The sequence below is a fragment of the Arvicanthis niloticus genome, chromosome 1 (assembly GCF_011762505.2).
Source record: "Arvicanthis niloticus isolate mArvNil1 chromosome 1, mArvNil1.pat.X, whole genome shotgun sequence".
NCBI classification, from domain to species: Eukaryota; Metazoa; Chordata; class Mammalia; order Rodentia; family Muridae; genus Arvicanthis; species Arvicanthis niloticus.
Window position 1 is genome coordinate 82,456,507 of NC_047658.1, and position 11,767 is coordinate 82,468,273.

Sequence of the window (11,767 nt, forward strand, 5' to 3'; positions counted from 1 at the left end):
TGCAGAGACAGGCACATTTGCCACTGTATGGTTTCTTTTAGAAACAGCGTCAGAGGACATCTCTGCTTATAGCACCACACTTTCATCCTTGACTGACTGACTGACTGACTATCTATCTATCTATCTATCTATCTATCTATCTATCTATCTATCTATCTATCTAATTTTTGGCACCATTTGCAGTCTGAGTCTCTTGTTGAAATTACTGAATCCAAATTTCTTTCTTTCTTTCTTTCTTTCTTTCTTTCTTTCTTTCTTTCTTTCTTTCTTTCTTTCTTTCTGTGCTATGAGTTCACTGGGACTTGTTGATTGTGCCATGGGACTGGAAACTGTTACAGCCCAAGAGACTGTAACTAAGGGTGGAAGTCCATGGAATGTCAGTGTTCTATTATTAAGGACAGTGTCACTGTTGGTGTCAGTGGTGATCTCTAAGTGAGGCTTATAGACCAGAGACTTGTAAAGTGTGGCTAAATTCAACTTTCTTATCAGCATGTCCGTTGGCTTGAGCTGAGCCTTAATTCATTTCAGGTAGAAGGTCAGTATTAGGAAAGGAAATTGACATGGGGAAACCCAATCAAAGATCAGAGTCAGGAGACAAAGCCAGAACAGAAGAGAGAAAGGGGTCTGGAATCAAGGATTAGACTGAGGGTCCCTGTATTCAAACAACTGGATCTCAGCTTCATCCAGTGTTAGTCTGCTTTCTACTGGGACCCCAGGTGACCATCCCAGAGTCACCCACTGATTAGTGGGCATCAGTCTCTGGGGCTTACATCTGGGTGGCAGCAGCTCATGAGAATAGAAGACAGTACCATGGAAGGCTAGGCAGATGTGGAGTAAGGAGCCAGGATGGACAGACGCTCTGCAGTCCCCATATGACCTACCTGCAGAGAGTACCATGGGGATCATGTATGTTTTTTTAATGATTTCTCAATTCTGTTTTCCAGATTGTCACCATCTTGGCAAACATGTCTGTGTTGGAGCAGTGTGCCTCTGACATCATTCAGGAGAATGGTATGTCTGGGAACGTTGCATGGATTATCAGGATGTATGCCTTTGGGATTGTATAAATCCTATGTGTAGATATATAAATACACATATGCTTATATGTCTGTATAAGCATGTACACACACACACACACAGAGAGAGAGAGAGAGAGAGAGAGAGAGAGAGAGAGAGAGAGAGAGAGAGAGAGTGTCTGTGTACAACTTGGTCAAAAGTGAGTGAAATGCTTGTTTGTCTTCACAGGCCTAAATTCTAGTGGGAGATAGAAAACAAAACACAGAAGATAATGCCAGGCAGGGATAGTGGCCTGAGGACAATAAAGCAGTGAAGAAGGTAATGTTGTCCCAAAGTGGGGCAACACTACTATTTAACTGCCTTATTGCATTTGGCCTCCATGGAAAACTAACCTGTGGGAAGGAGTTGGGGGTGGGGGTGGGGGAGGAAAGGGCAGTAGAGTTGCCTCTACCCATCTTCAGGGCATCTCCTTTCCAACTGGCCCTCTCTGTTCCACCTTGTGTATTCCTGGTCAAGGGAAAGTGGAACTGGGCTTGTCAGCCTGAAGGCTGCTGTAAACAGTGTCTGTCAAAAGACAAGGTGGCTTGCCTTGCAGCTGGGAACAGAGCTAGGCTGGCCAGGGCTTCCTGTGACTGAGGAATAAGGGAGCAATTAGCAAGCAGTTGGAGACCAGAGATGCTAATGAGAGAGTGAGCTGGGAGGCTGGGTACCTCTGCTCTCCTGAAAGTCCCTTCCCCCAGGCTGCCCTGCTGTCTTAACAAACATACACTTCCTCGTTCCCCAAGACTAATTGAAACACACCATTTTGTGTTAATTTCATGTGATTGAGCTAATAATGAGAAACTGTGCTGAGCCAGCTGAGGCCAAGAGGAGAGGCTGCGTGGTGTCACTTGTACTCTCCTTAGGCACTTGGAGTCTTGGCTCAAGTGGCCAATGACAGCAGGCTGCCACTTGCCTGTGCCTTTGAGCTTGGGATAGGGGCCATCTGGAGAGTGCTTTGTGGCATACAAAGTGCTTTTGACTAACTCAGTAAGTCCGCAGGGACAGAAACCTACTGTGTGTCTGGCAGTGTGTTGAACAAGGAAGACATGGAGTTTAATAGGGCCCCACATTTTTCCTAAAGGCTTTCCCTGACCAGAAGGAGGGTCTGCCTGAACTGAAGTGTTGATGTATAAAATAGGCCATCTAAAACAGTACATTCACTGAGGGAGAAAGGAAGATACCAGAGTGCAAACACTGGAGCCATACTTGGTGGGCTCAAATCCTGCCTCTGTTATTTACAAACAGTATGGGCTCTCTCTTTTCCCTCTGAAAAGTGGAAGTAGCAATGTTTGCTCTCAGGAGTGTGTGAGGATGAGCATGAAGAGAGAGAGCATGTCAGGAGAGCATCTATACCCATGATGAGCCCTGTACCAGTCCTATCTTCTCTTTTAGGAAACAGTGAGAGCCTCATAGGATTTCAAGCAGAGAGTTTGAGGAAGGTAGGATTTGAAGGATCCGAATGATAGTGATGTCCTCGGAGGCCACTAGAAGCCAGAAGACTCCTGGATCTCTTTAAGGGAAACCCATGTTAAGTAGTCTGACTCTGAAAGCCCATTACTAAGTCACAGGTTGTAAACAGAGATGTCTGCAGGATCCCGACACATAATGTAATGGATAAAGTGGACAAGTATTAGACCAACCTCGTTAATAATAGTACACTTAAGACAGGTGTGTAGGTACATGCTTATAATCTCAGCATTCAGGAGGCTACAGTAGGAGGATTTTGAGTTCTGGGACAGCCTCAGCTACATAGTTCCAAGGGACCCCGAGATACATAGTACATCTCTGTCATAATACAAAACAAAATTAGAAACAAACAACAACAATAAACTTCTGGCCATATAGAAATATATGTGAGGCCACTACTGCCAATTCAGAAGGTAAATGTTAGAAATCAGAAATTCAGACTATTATGGAAATCATCAGCTCACATACAACATAATTCTTGAAGAAACAACATGAAGTAAAACCTATCTTTAGATCATGTCTCGTTTAAGTTCTCACCTGGCTGGTTGGGACTGGGATGCTGGGGGCTGGGGGCTGGGAAGGGGAGGGGTGGGGGTGCATCTCACACAGAAGACAGGCCTCTGCTGTAAACCTGTAGAATGGAAGATATTTGGGAATAAGAGGAAAGGGGGCATTTCCCCCAGAAAGAGTGGGCAAAGGCAGGAATGATGGTGTGTGTGTGTGTGCGTGCGTGTGCATGTTTATGCTTTATAGAACAATCAGGAGACAGATCTTGTTTGGAGAGGAGTTAGGAGGCCCCTGGGTGACTAAACAGTTTCATTCTGGCACTCCTACCTGGAATGAAATTGTTGTAGTGGTTTTCCAGCCTAAACCTGAGAGACAGCTCCTGCTATGGGACTCAGTACCTCTGACTTGTCTCAGATGCAGCCCCATCGGGTGACAAGGAGCAGTCATCTAAGTTCCACCCAGCATTCCTATGCTTTGAGCAAGAAGCTTACCCTATTCTGGACCTTAAAGTGGAGTTTCCATGGTTATGCCCTGCCCGTGAGGCTGTTGGGATGTTTGAGGGGACTGCTTATTTACTGTGCACATAACACGTTGTGAGACATACCATAAAATCAATAATGGTGTTTTTAAAAGTGGGGGTGTCTTTCTAGATGTTTCTTTGTAGTTTCATGACTTGGTGCCTAGAATCAGACACATTTCTATGAAGGAGGACAGGAAAGAGGTGACCCTATCCAACTGGCACCTCTGTTTGAGATTCCCCTACACCAAGCCTTTGCTTGAGCCCTGCATCATCTGCATCCATCCTGCATCTGTCTAGCTAGCCCCACTAGGAAAGCTCTACTGTGGGAGTGAGTCTAAACTGTCCAAACCGTCTGTCACTTCTTGCCCAGGTGTCCAGCTCATCATGGGCATGCTGTCTGAGAAGCCAAAGTCTGGGACGCCTGCAGAAGTGGCAGCCTGTGAAAGAGTACAGCAGAAAGCTGCAGTGACCCTGGCCCGCCTTTGCCGAGACCCAGATGTGGCCCAGGAGGCCGTGCGGCTCAGCTGTGAGTGGTGCTGGCTGTAGCTGGAGTAGAAAGGGAAGCTTGGGATGGAGGTAGTGATATCATGGTGCTGTCAGAGGGTAGAGTGTTAGGACTAACCAGGTCAGCCCCATTCTCTGTGTGCTGGGAGATGCTGGGGTAGGAACCCTGGACATAGCTCCTAGTCTAAATCGTAACAATAGATAAATGTAGTCAGAATAGTGACTCACCTGCAGACTCCTGTCATTTAGAACCTGATGACTTCCTTTACTTAACCATTTATTCTTTATTCACTTTTACAACTCATTCTCTGTTCATAGGTTTAGTCTCTCAGTAATTCATTGACTCCATTATTTATCTATTCCCTACTTCACTTACTTATGATCAGAATGTCCATTAATTCTATCTATTGCTGTTAGCCTCCCATTTGCCTGAATACTCCCAGAATCTCTATTCTATGCTAAGCTCTAGAGCAGTGGTCCACAACCTGTGGATCACTCATCAGACACCCTACATAACAGATATTTATGTTACACTACAGCAAAATTACAATTATGAAGTAGCAATGAGATAGTTTTATTGTTGGGGGTCACCACAACACAAGGAACTGTATTAAAAGTTACAGCATTAGGAAGAATGAGAACCACTGCCCTGGTGTGGTGACTCAACAGCTGCCCTGTGTAGTAACAGGAGAATGGTCTGTATGTGAGACTGTGGAGACTGATGCTCAAAGCATATCTGGTAGACGGAACAGGCCCTGCTTGTCTTCGTGGGTTGATGAGTGTTTTAGCAAGGTCACATATGTTATTTGTGGCTTGTAGCAACACTTTCTCAGTAAATCTCTCGGAAATGTTAATGGGGTTTATCTTTTTCTAGACTTGTAGCTAAACATATATATTTTCTGACTGACATAGCCAATTGGGGCAGTGTAGTTGGGAGACCCCATGCATAGGCATGAATGTTAAACATTGTACTTGTGATAGAGGAAGTGTGTACTCCAAGGGCCTTACTCAGAGAAAATGGGCAACATGCCTGCAGCATTTGGTGGCACTTGTGGGTTTGACTTCGACACTCTACTTTTCTTGCCCTTGAGCAGGCAGTAGAAAGTCTCCTGGAAATATTCCTTCAGGTGGTTCAGCTTCTCCTCTGTGGACAGGCGCTAACTTGTACTGTGAGTGAAGCTGACCGTCACCTCCGGCTCACCTGGCCAGGCCTCTCTAACTCAGTTGTGGTGATCTGCTTGTGTCTTGTACAGGTATGTCTCGCCTGATTGAGCTCTGCAGATCCCCCTCTGAGAGGAACAGTAGTGATGCTGTCCTGGTGGCCTGCCTGGTGAGTTCTCAGCCTGCCTTCAGATCACCCTGGGGCTTTAAGAACTGAGCCGGTTCTGCCACAGCTGGATAAGCCTTGATACCTTCCCAGGCTTTTCCTTCTTGTATTAAAATGGTAATGCTCATCCCTATTAATGGGATGAAAGCCATATGCAAGATGAGGATGGAGAGGCTGTTCTCCATCTAACCCCCACCACCCCAGTGAGCCTTTAGGTTCTAGGGACTACCAACAGTGGATTGAAACTGTGAGCCGGAGGCTGTTAGGTGGTAGTGTTGATATCATGGAGCCCCCAGAACACAGGGGCCAAGAAGTCGACAGCTGTATGTCCGACGTGAACAATTATGAGAGAGGTTTCTCATTTTACTCCCAGGAAGACACCTCTGCCTGGCCCTCTGCTGTGGATGTGCCTACAGAGGGCGTGGCAAGCATTGAGGGTAAGAGCTCCTCATTGAACCCAAGCAAGTGCATCCTAGGAGCTTCACACTTCTGGGGACTAGGGGTTCACCCTGAACTAACCTGCTCTAGCAGATGGGCAGCACATGCTCTGTTCACATTTATCCTCCTGTGAGCTGTGATGGGCCACAGAGCAGAGCGGCAGAACAGACCGAAGAGTGGGCTCACAGAGACCATGTCAGCTTTCAGAAGGGAACTCAATGGACACATGGGAGAAGCAGTGGGTGGAGGGTTCCTTCAGCCTGAGTCGTTGCAAAGCCTTCCTCTTGCCTCATTCTTCACTGAGCTCATTTCTGGGAGATCCACATGGGCACCTTGCAGTTGTAGAAGCAGTCGGCCTTGCCATCAGTGGGCCCATCCTGACTGTACCTTGGTGAGTTGTATGTCACTGAGTAGATCAAAGTGCTATAACTCTTTTATCTAGTAAATATTTGCTGAGTGAGTTTATGTGCTGCTTCCTCTTCTAGGCTGTGGGGATATAGTTGTGGAGACAGTTAAGAAAAATCTTTCCTGCTTTTTTTCTGGGACCTTTGGGACACCCTTATCTCCTCTGTGCCTTTGGAAGTCTAGGGAAGGTTTTTAACCTCTTCTGCAAAACTTTCATGACAATTTCACACCTATATATAGTATGTTTCAAGCAGATTCATCCCCATTAACCCCTTCTATCTCCCCTCCCCCCACTCCCACCCATCCACTCTGGATTCTTTGTTCCTAATAAGTTTCCCTCTCATCTTCTGAGTAACTTTTAAATGCATAGAAAATTAATGTGGAGTTTTTAAAGGGCACCAATTATGTTAAAACGACTATTCTATACTTATTCACATAGCATATTAAAATGTGCTTATTCACAGTAGTAAATACTATTTGGAGACACCTTCAACATCTTTTATGGGGTCTGCAGATGTCTGTGATTTCTGTTGAAGAGCAATGTCAGACATCAGCAAGATTCAGTAGATTCAGTTTGTTACAACATTGACAACCAACGGAGATGCTGTTTGGAGAGAAAATAAGAGTGGGGGAGGAGGGAAGGAGAGAGACAGACAGACAGATACACACACACACACACACACACAGAGAGAGAGAGAGAGAGAGAGAGAGAGAGAGAGAGAGAGAGAGAGAGAGAGAAACTTTCTTCTCTGGGTCTATTTTTCTATCAAACAAAATGAGAAGAAATTTGTAGCTGACAAGCACATAATCATTGGCCTCAACTCCCTGATTGTCACCACTCTGGCAGCAGTAACTGCCAGACTGAAGGGCTTGATAGGTAAAGTTAAGGACATCAGGAGCACTGGGCACTATAGGCTGCCTCCATTGTGAGGGCTTCTTGCTATTACTACTGGCATTTTTATTGCTTCTTGAGAAAGTACATAGACGTTTTGACTGCCATCTTCAATCACTCCAAGAACTTTCAACTGGAAAGGGACTGCACATTTTCTTGTGGGCAAGTGCGTGGAGGCTGAGAGGGTCCCTTTCTAACCCATCCCCCATGTGGATGCATTCTCCTATGAGAGAGAGTTTGACTCATGATGTTATCAGACATGCAGGGAATTTTCCAATGTTCTTCACCACACCTACTGTTACTGACCTTAGTGTGGTTCTGTCCTGGCACTAGGCTTGAAGGCCCCCTACTCTTTCCAGGTCTTGTACAACTGCCTGGCAGCACTGTCTTGTCCCACACCCCAAACAAACACCATCTCTACAACTCTGTTGTTCAGCCCTGGAGGCTCAGAGCTAAATCCCCATCTGATGATGTTTCCCAGGGTTCCTCTGTGCTACAAAAGCAGGAAATACACAGTGCATAACCTTAGTTTCCCTGCTTGTCTTTTGATATAATCTGTATCACTCACGGAGTAGACTCTTGAAATTCTCTGGAGGCTTGGGCCTTTTGAACAGACCATCTTGTTTCTAGCCATGCTCTTTCGTTTTCACTCTCTCAAAGCACTAGTCTCAGTATTTTAACTTGGAGGAGGATTTGTATCTCTCCCCTGATTCTAAGGGGGAAAGCATTTGTATTGACCTTTGTATTTTTATATGACCTTGAGTTGGGCTCTTATTTATTGTCTGACGTAGTAGTTAGTTGACTTGTCCACATCCCCAGCCACTGATGCTGGTGGCTGTCCATTGCTTAGCTCATTAAAGACTCCAAAATTGGGTGCAGGCTTCTGGGCAGCAAGATGAGAGATACACGGAGCCTGGCCAGGCAGATAGAGTTGGGAACCTCTTTTCTGTTCCCAGGCCTTCTTTCTGATAACAATTCAATTATTTTCTCATGTGTTGAGGGAAATGGATAGCACAGATTGCCTTTAGCAAACATTGATTTTTTTTTTTCCATAGCAAAGTAGCTGGCAGTAGGCACTGTCTTTATTTAATACTTGAGTATCCAAGAGTGAGATCCAGGGATGACTGACTTGAGAACAAGGCTTGGGGAGGGTACATAGCAAGAGGAATGCAGATTGTGCCTTTGTTAGGGTAACCAAGGATGGTTTCACTGGGGAAGTGACATAGATGAATACTTCTGACTGGGGAAGAACAGGAGGGACATATCCTCAAGATATGTAGAAGTGAGCCCAGTGCTCAGTGGGGTAATAGATGAACTGTCTCATTGTCCTGTCTCCAACTCTCCCTCTTTTGACTTGGATTTCTCAGTCACAGCATCCTTATCTACCTAGACTCCGTGTTTCTCATTTCCTTCCCTTCCCATCTTACAGTTTTCTGTGAGGGACTTGCTGTGAGGGATTTTTGGGTGAGTGAATAACCCTGGTTTCTGTAAGTTACTCACAGCATTGAGACCAATAACTTGAATTCATAGATGCTTCTGGAAGTCCCAGTCTCTGGGAGTAACACATTTTGAACTTACATACATCACTTGTTGACTAGATCCTTAAAAACAGATCTTTAACATGAATAGTTTCCCAGAGTTGTTTTTAAAAAGTATCATGAGACAAGTGTCAGGAAATCAGATCAAATTGCTTGGCTAGTGCCTGTCATTTCTCAAAGGTATCTCTCAGGGCAGTTGAAGGAAGCACATAACCAACCACATGAGGCCCAGTCTGATAGTTTCTTCTCTTCTGTTCTCTCTCCAGGCTGCCCTGCGTCGGTTGGCTGGGGTCTGTCCCGAAGGCCTTCAGGACTCTGACTTCCAGCAGCTGGTCCAGCCTCGGCTTGTGGATTCCTTCTTGCTGTGTAGCAATATGGAGGAGAGTTTTGTGTAGTGAGCATGGGAAAGGAGGCACACTGTGTGCACGTCACATGCTAGCTCTTCTCAGCCCCTTATTTATATGTAATTTATTTTTTACATGAAATAGAAAGGGAAATCTTTGTTAGTGAGTAGCTGGTCCTAGGGGAATCCACCCCCCCCCTACACACACACACACACACACACACACACACACACACACCTCTGACTTCTGTGGCTATGTAGGTACAGAAGTTGAATTGTGTCAAGGCTAACATGACAGGTTGTCACAGGTGACTCCCCTTCACGATGCTTCCTCTCTCTCAGTATATTTTGCCTACTTAAAAAAACAAAACAAAAAAAGCCCAACTTTGAACCAGGGCATTTTAACTGCCCAGCATTTTTTAAAAGTTAGTTTTACTCTCTTCAGAAATTTAAAGTGAATTTTGCATTTGGAAAGATACACTGTAAGGAATTGATTTTCTTTAATAAATGGAATCATGAAAATATGTCCTTCTTATTTTCTGCTTGAATTGTGTCTTTAAACTCAGTTTCAGCTTCTCATGGTTTCAGGCCACAGACACTTCTCCATCTGTTTAAAGTACAGACAGAGTGTCTTGTTTTTATAGGAACATCTAACATGTGTTTGTGAATACACCCAAACTCAGTTTCCCTTGCTTCCTCTGCCCTGGGAAGCCCACACTGTCTGGGGAGGAGGCCTGAACTGAGATATGGTGCATGAGTCCGCCCCAGAAGGATGCTGGGAAGGAAATGGTGTCTAAGTGGCCTAAGACTGAGAATTTCTCACCAGCTTTGTGTCCAGGGTCCTCATGCTCATAGATTGAAACTGATCATGGTGACAGTATTCATACCACAGAAATAAGCCTCCGACCCTTCAATGTCACCGCTCAGAAGTATAGCGTCCTGAAAGTTATGATGTGACATGAGGTGTGTGTGTGTGTGTGTGTGTGTGTGCACGCGCTCGGAAGGATAACTTGTGGAAATTGATTATATTATTGTACCATGTGGGTCCCAGGGCTCCAACTTAGGTCATCATGTTTGGTGGTAAGTTCCTTTACCTTCCGAGCCATCTCACCTGCCCCATGATAATAATTTTATAAAGTTCAAGAAAGATTTCTCAAACACCCAATTACTAATATAAATGAGTTAATATAATGCTTCAGGTCCTGGGCCAAGCACCTACCATCTCTTTTATTCCTCACATTAATCATATGGCCATTCATCTCTGTTCATGGATATATTATTATACATGATCACATTACTGGATCGCTTGGCTGAGGTCAGTAGCTTGTAAGTTATCCTGGAATATGAATGTGGCGACATATATTGCCAGAGCCATTGTTGTTCCAAAGACCCCTAGAGTGACGGTGGTGAATAGTGGGACACTTGTATGCCATTGACCAGGTCCAAGCACTTGCTTTGAAGCATCTACATTAATTTATAAATACGTTAATATTTACCCATATATTCTTTTCTAGCCAGACAAGGTCACTTTACAGATGAGGAAATAAAGAAACTCTCTTGATGGCTGAGACAATTGAACTCAGACTCTGAGTCCCAGTCCAAAACTTGCACACTTAGGACAAAAGTTTTTTATTTTTAAAGATCTTTTATTTATTTTATGTGTATGGCTCTTTGGCCCCCATGAATGTCTGTGCACCATGTGTGTGCAGTGCTCATGGAGACCAGATGTTCCAGAACTGTAGTTGTAGATGGCTATTAGCTACCATGTGAGTGCACTAGATCTAGGTTCTGTGTCAGAAAAGTAAGGGCTCTTAACCATTGGTCCATCTCTCCCGTCCTAGGAAGGAGCGTTTTGACGGATCTCACTAAATTACATGAGATGGTTGTTTGGATAGCAACACTTTCACCACATAGCAATACATGACTTGTTAATATCATGGCTGTTCTCATCAGAATAGCCTTTAAATACCTTTAAATACCGGGAAGGTACCATGCTTGAAAGCACAAATCATATTACTCAGCACAAATATTACCAGTTATTTTCTTTGGAAAGACAGCCACACTTGGTTCATTTTTTTTTAAATGTCTTCTAGATGTCTCAGTTTTACGAGCCATTGGTTTGCCTGTCTTCTCATATTCTGACCTCCCACTGGTGTCTCCCGTTGTCCTGTCCTCTGCTTTGAGAGCCAGATGATGGAATATTCAGGAATCAGATCCTTGAGGAGAGAGCAGGGTGGGAGTCAATGGAGAACAGACCTGGTGATGTCAGAATTCCTCAGTCCTCATTCACCAGACAACTCCTCTCATCAGAATGAAGCATCCAGAACCAAAGATGTATCTCCTTTCCCTCCACTCCTTACCCTTCTGGGTCTACCTAGACAATTGCCAGTTCTGAGAGAGTACAGCCCTAAGTGTATAGGTTAGACACTGAGAGCTGAAGGGAACATCAACACTGAATTTTGACTTCAAGGGAAAGTGTTCCAAGCAGACAGCTAAAGAAAATATTTAAAAGTCATAAAGAGGGGTTGGGGATTTAGCTCAGTGGTAGGGCACTTGCCTAACAAGCGCAAGGCCCTAGGTTCAGTCCTCAGCTCTGGAAAAAAAAAAAAGATAAAAGTCATAAAGAACATCTCTGTCTTACTGGCTTTCTGCTTGGTTAATAAAAACTGGGAACGGTGGATGTCTGGGTCTAATTTTCAAATATTAGTTGTGGTTTTGATCGAGAAAGGGGCCTATTCAAAGGTACCAAGATACAAAACACACCATG

At 44.6% G+C, this 11,767-nt stretch overlaps 1 protein-coding gene across 3 annotated transcripts in view; it reads left to right on the forward strand.

Annotated features, from left to right (window-relative positions):
- Insc (INSC spindle orientation adaptor protein) overlaps nt 1-9,524 on the forward strand; it is a 110,725-nt gene extending 101,201 nt beyond the window's left edge. For all 3 annotated transcript variants that reach the window (XM_076941292.1, XM_034513373.2, XM_034514006.2), the window contains 4 exons: nt 945-1,011; nt 3,924-4,079; nt 5,311-5,387; nt 8,924-9,524. In XM_076941292.1, the coding sequence (XP_076797407.1) occupies nt 945-1,011; nt 3,924-4,079; nt 5,311-5,387; nt 8,924-9,052 (429 nt within the window). In that variant the 3' untranslated portion in view covers nt 9,053-9,524. The remainder of the gene's footprint in view (nt 1-944; nt 1,012-3,923; nt 4,080-5,310; nt 5,388-8,923) is intronic.
- The last annotated feature ends 2,243 nt before the right edge of the window (nt 9,525-11,767 follow it).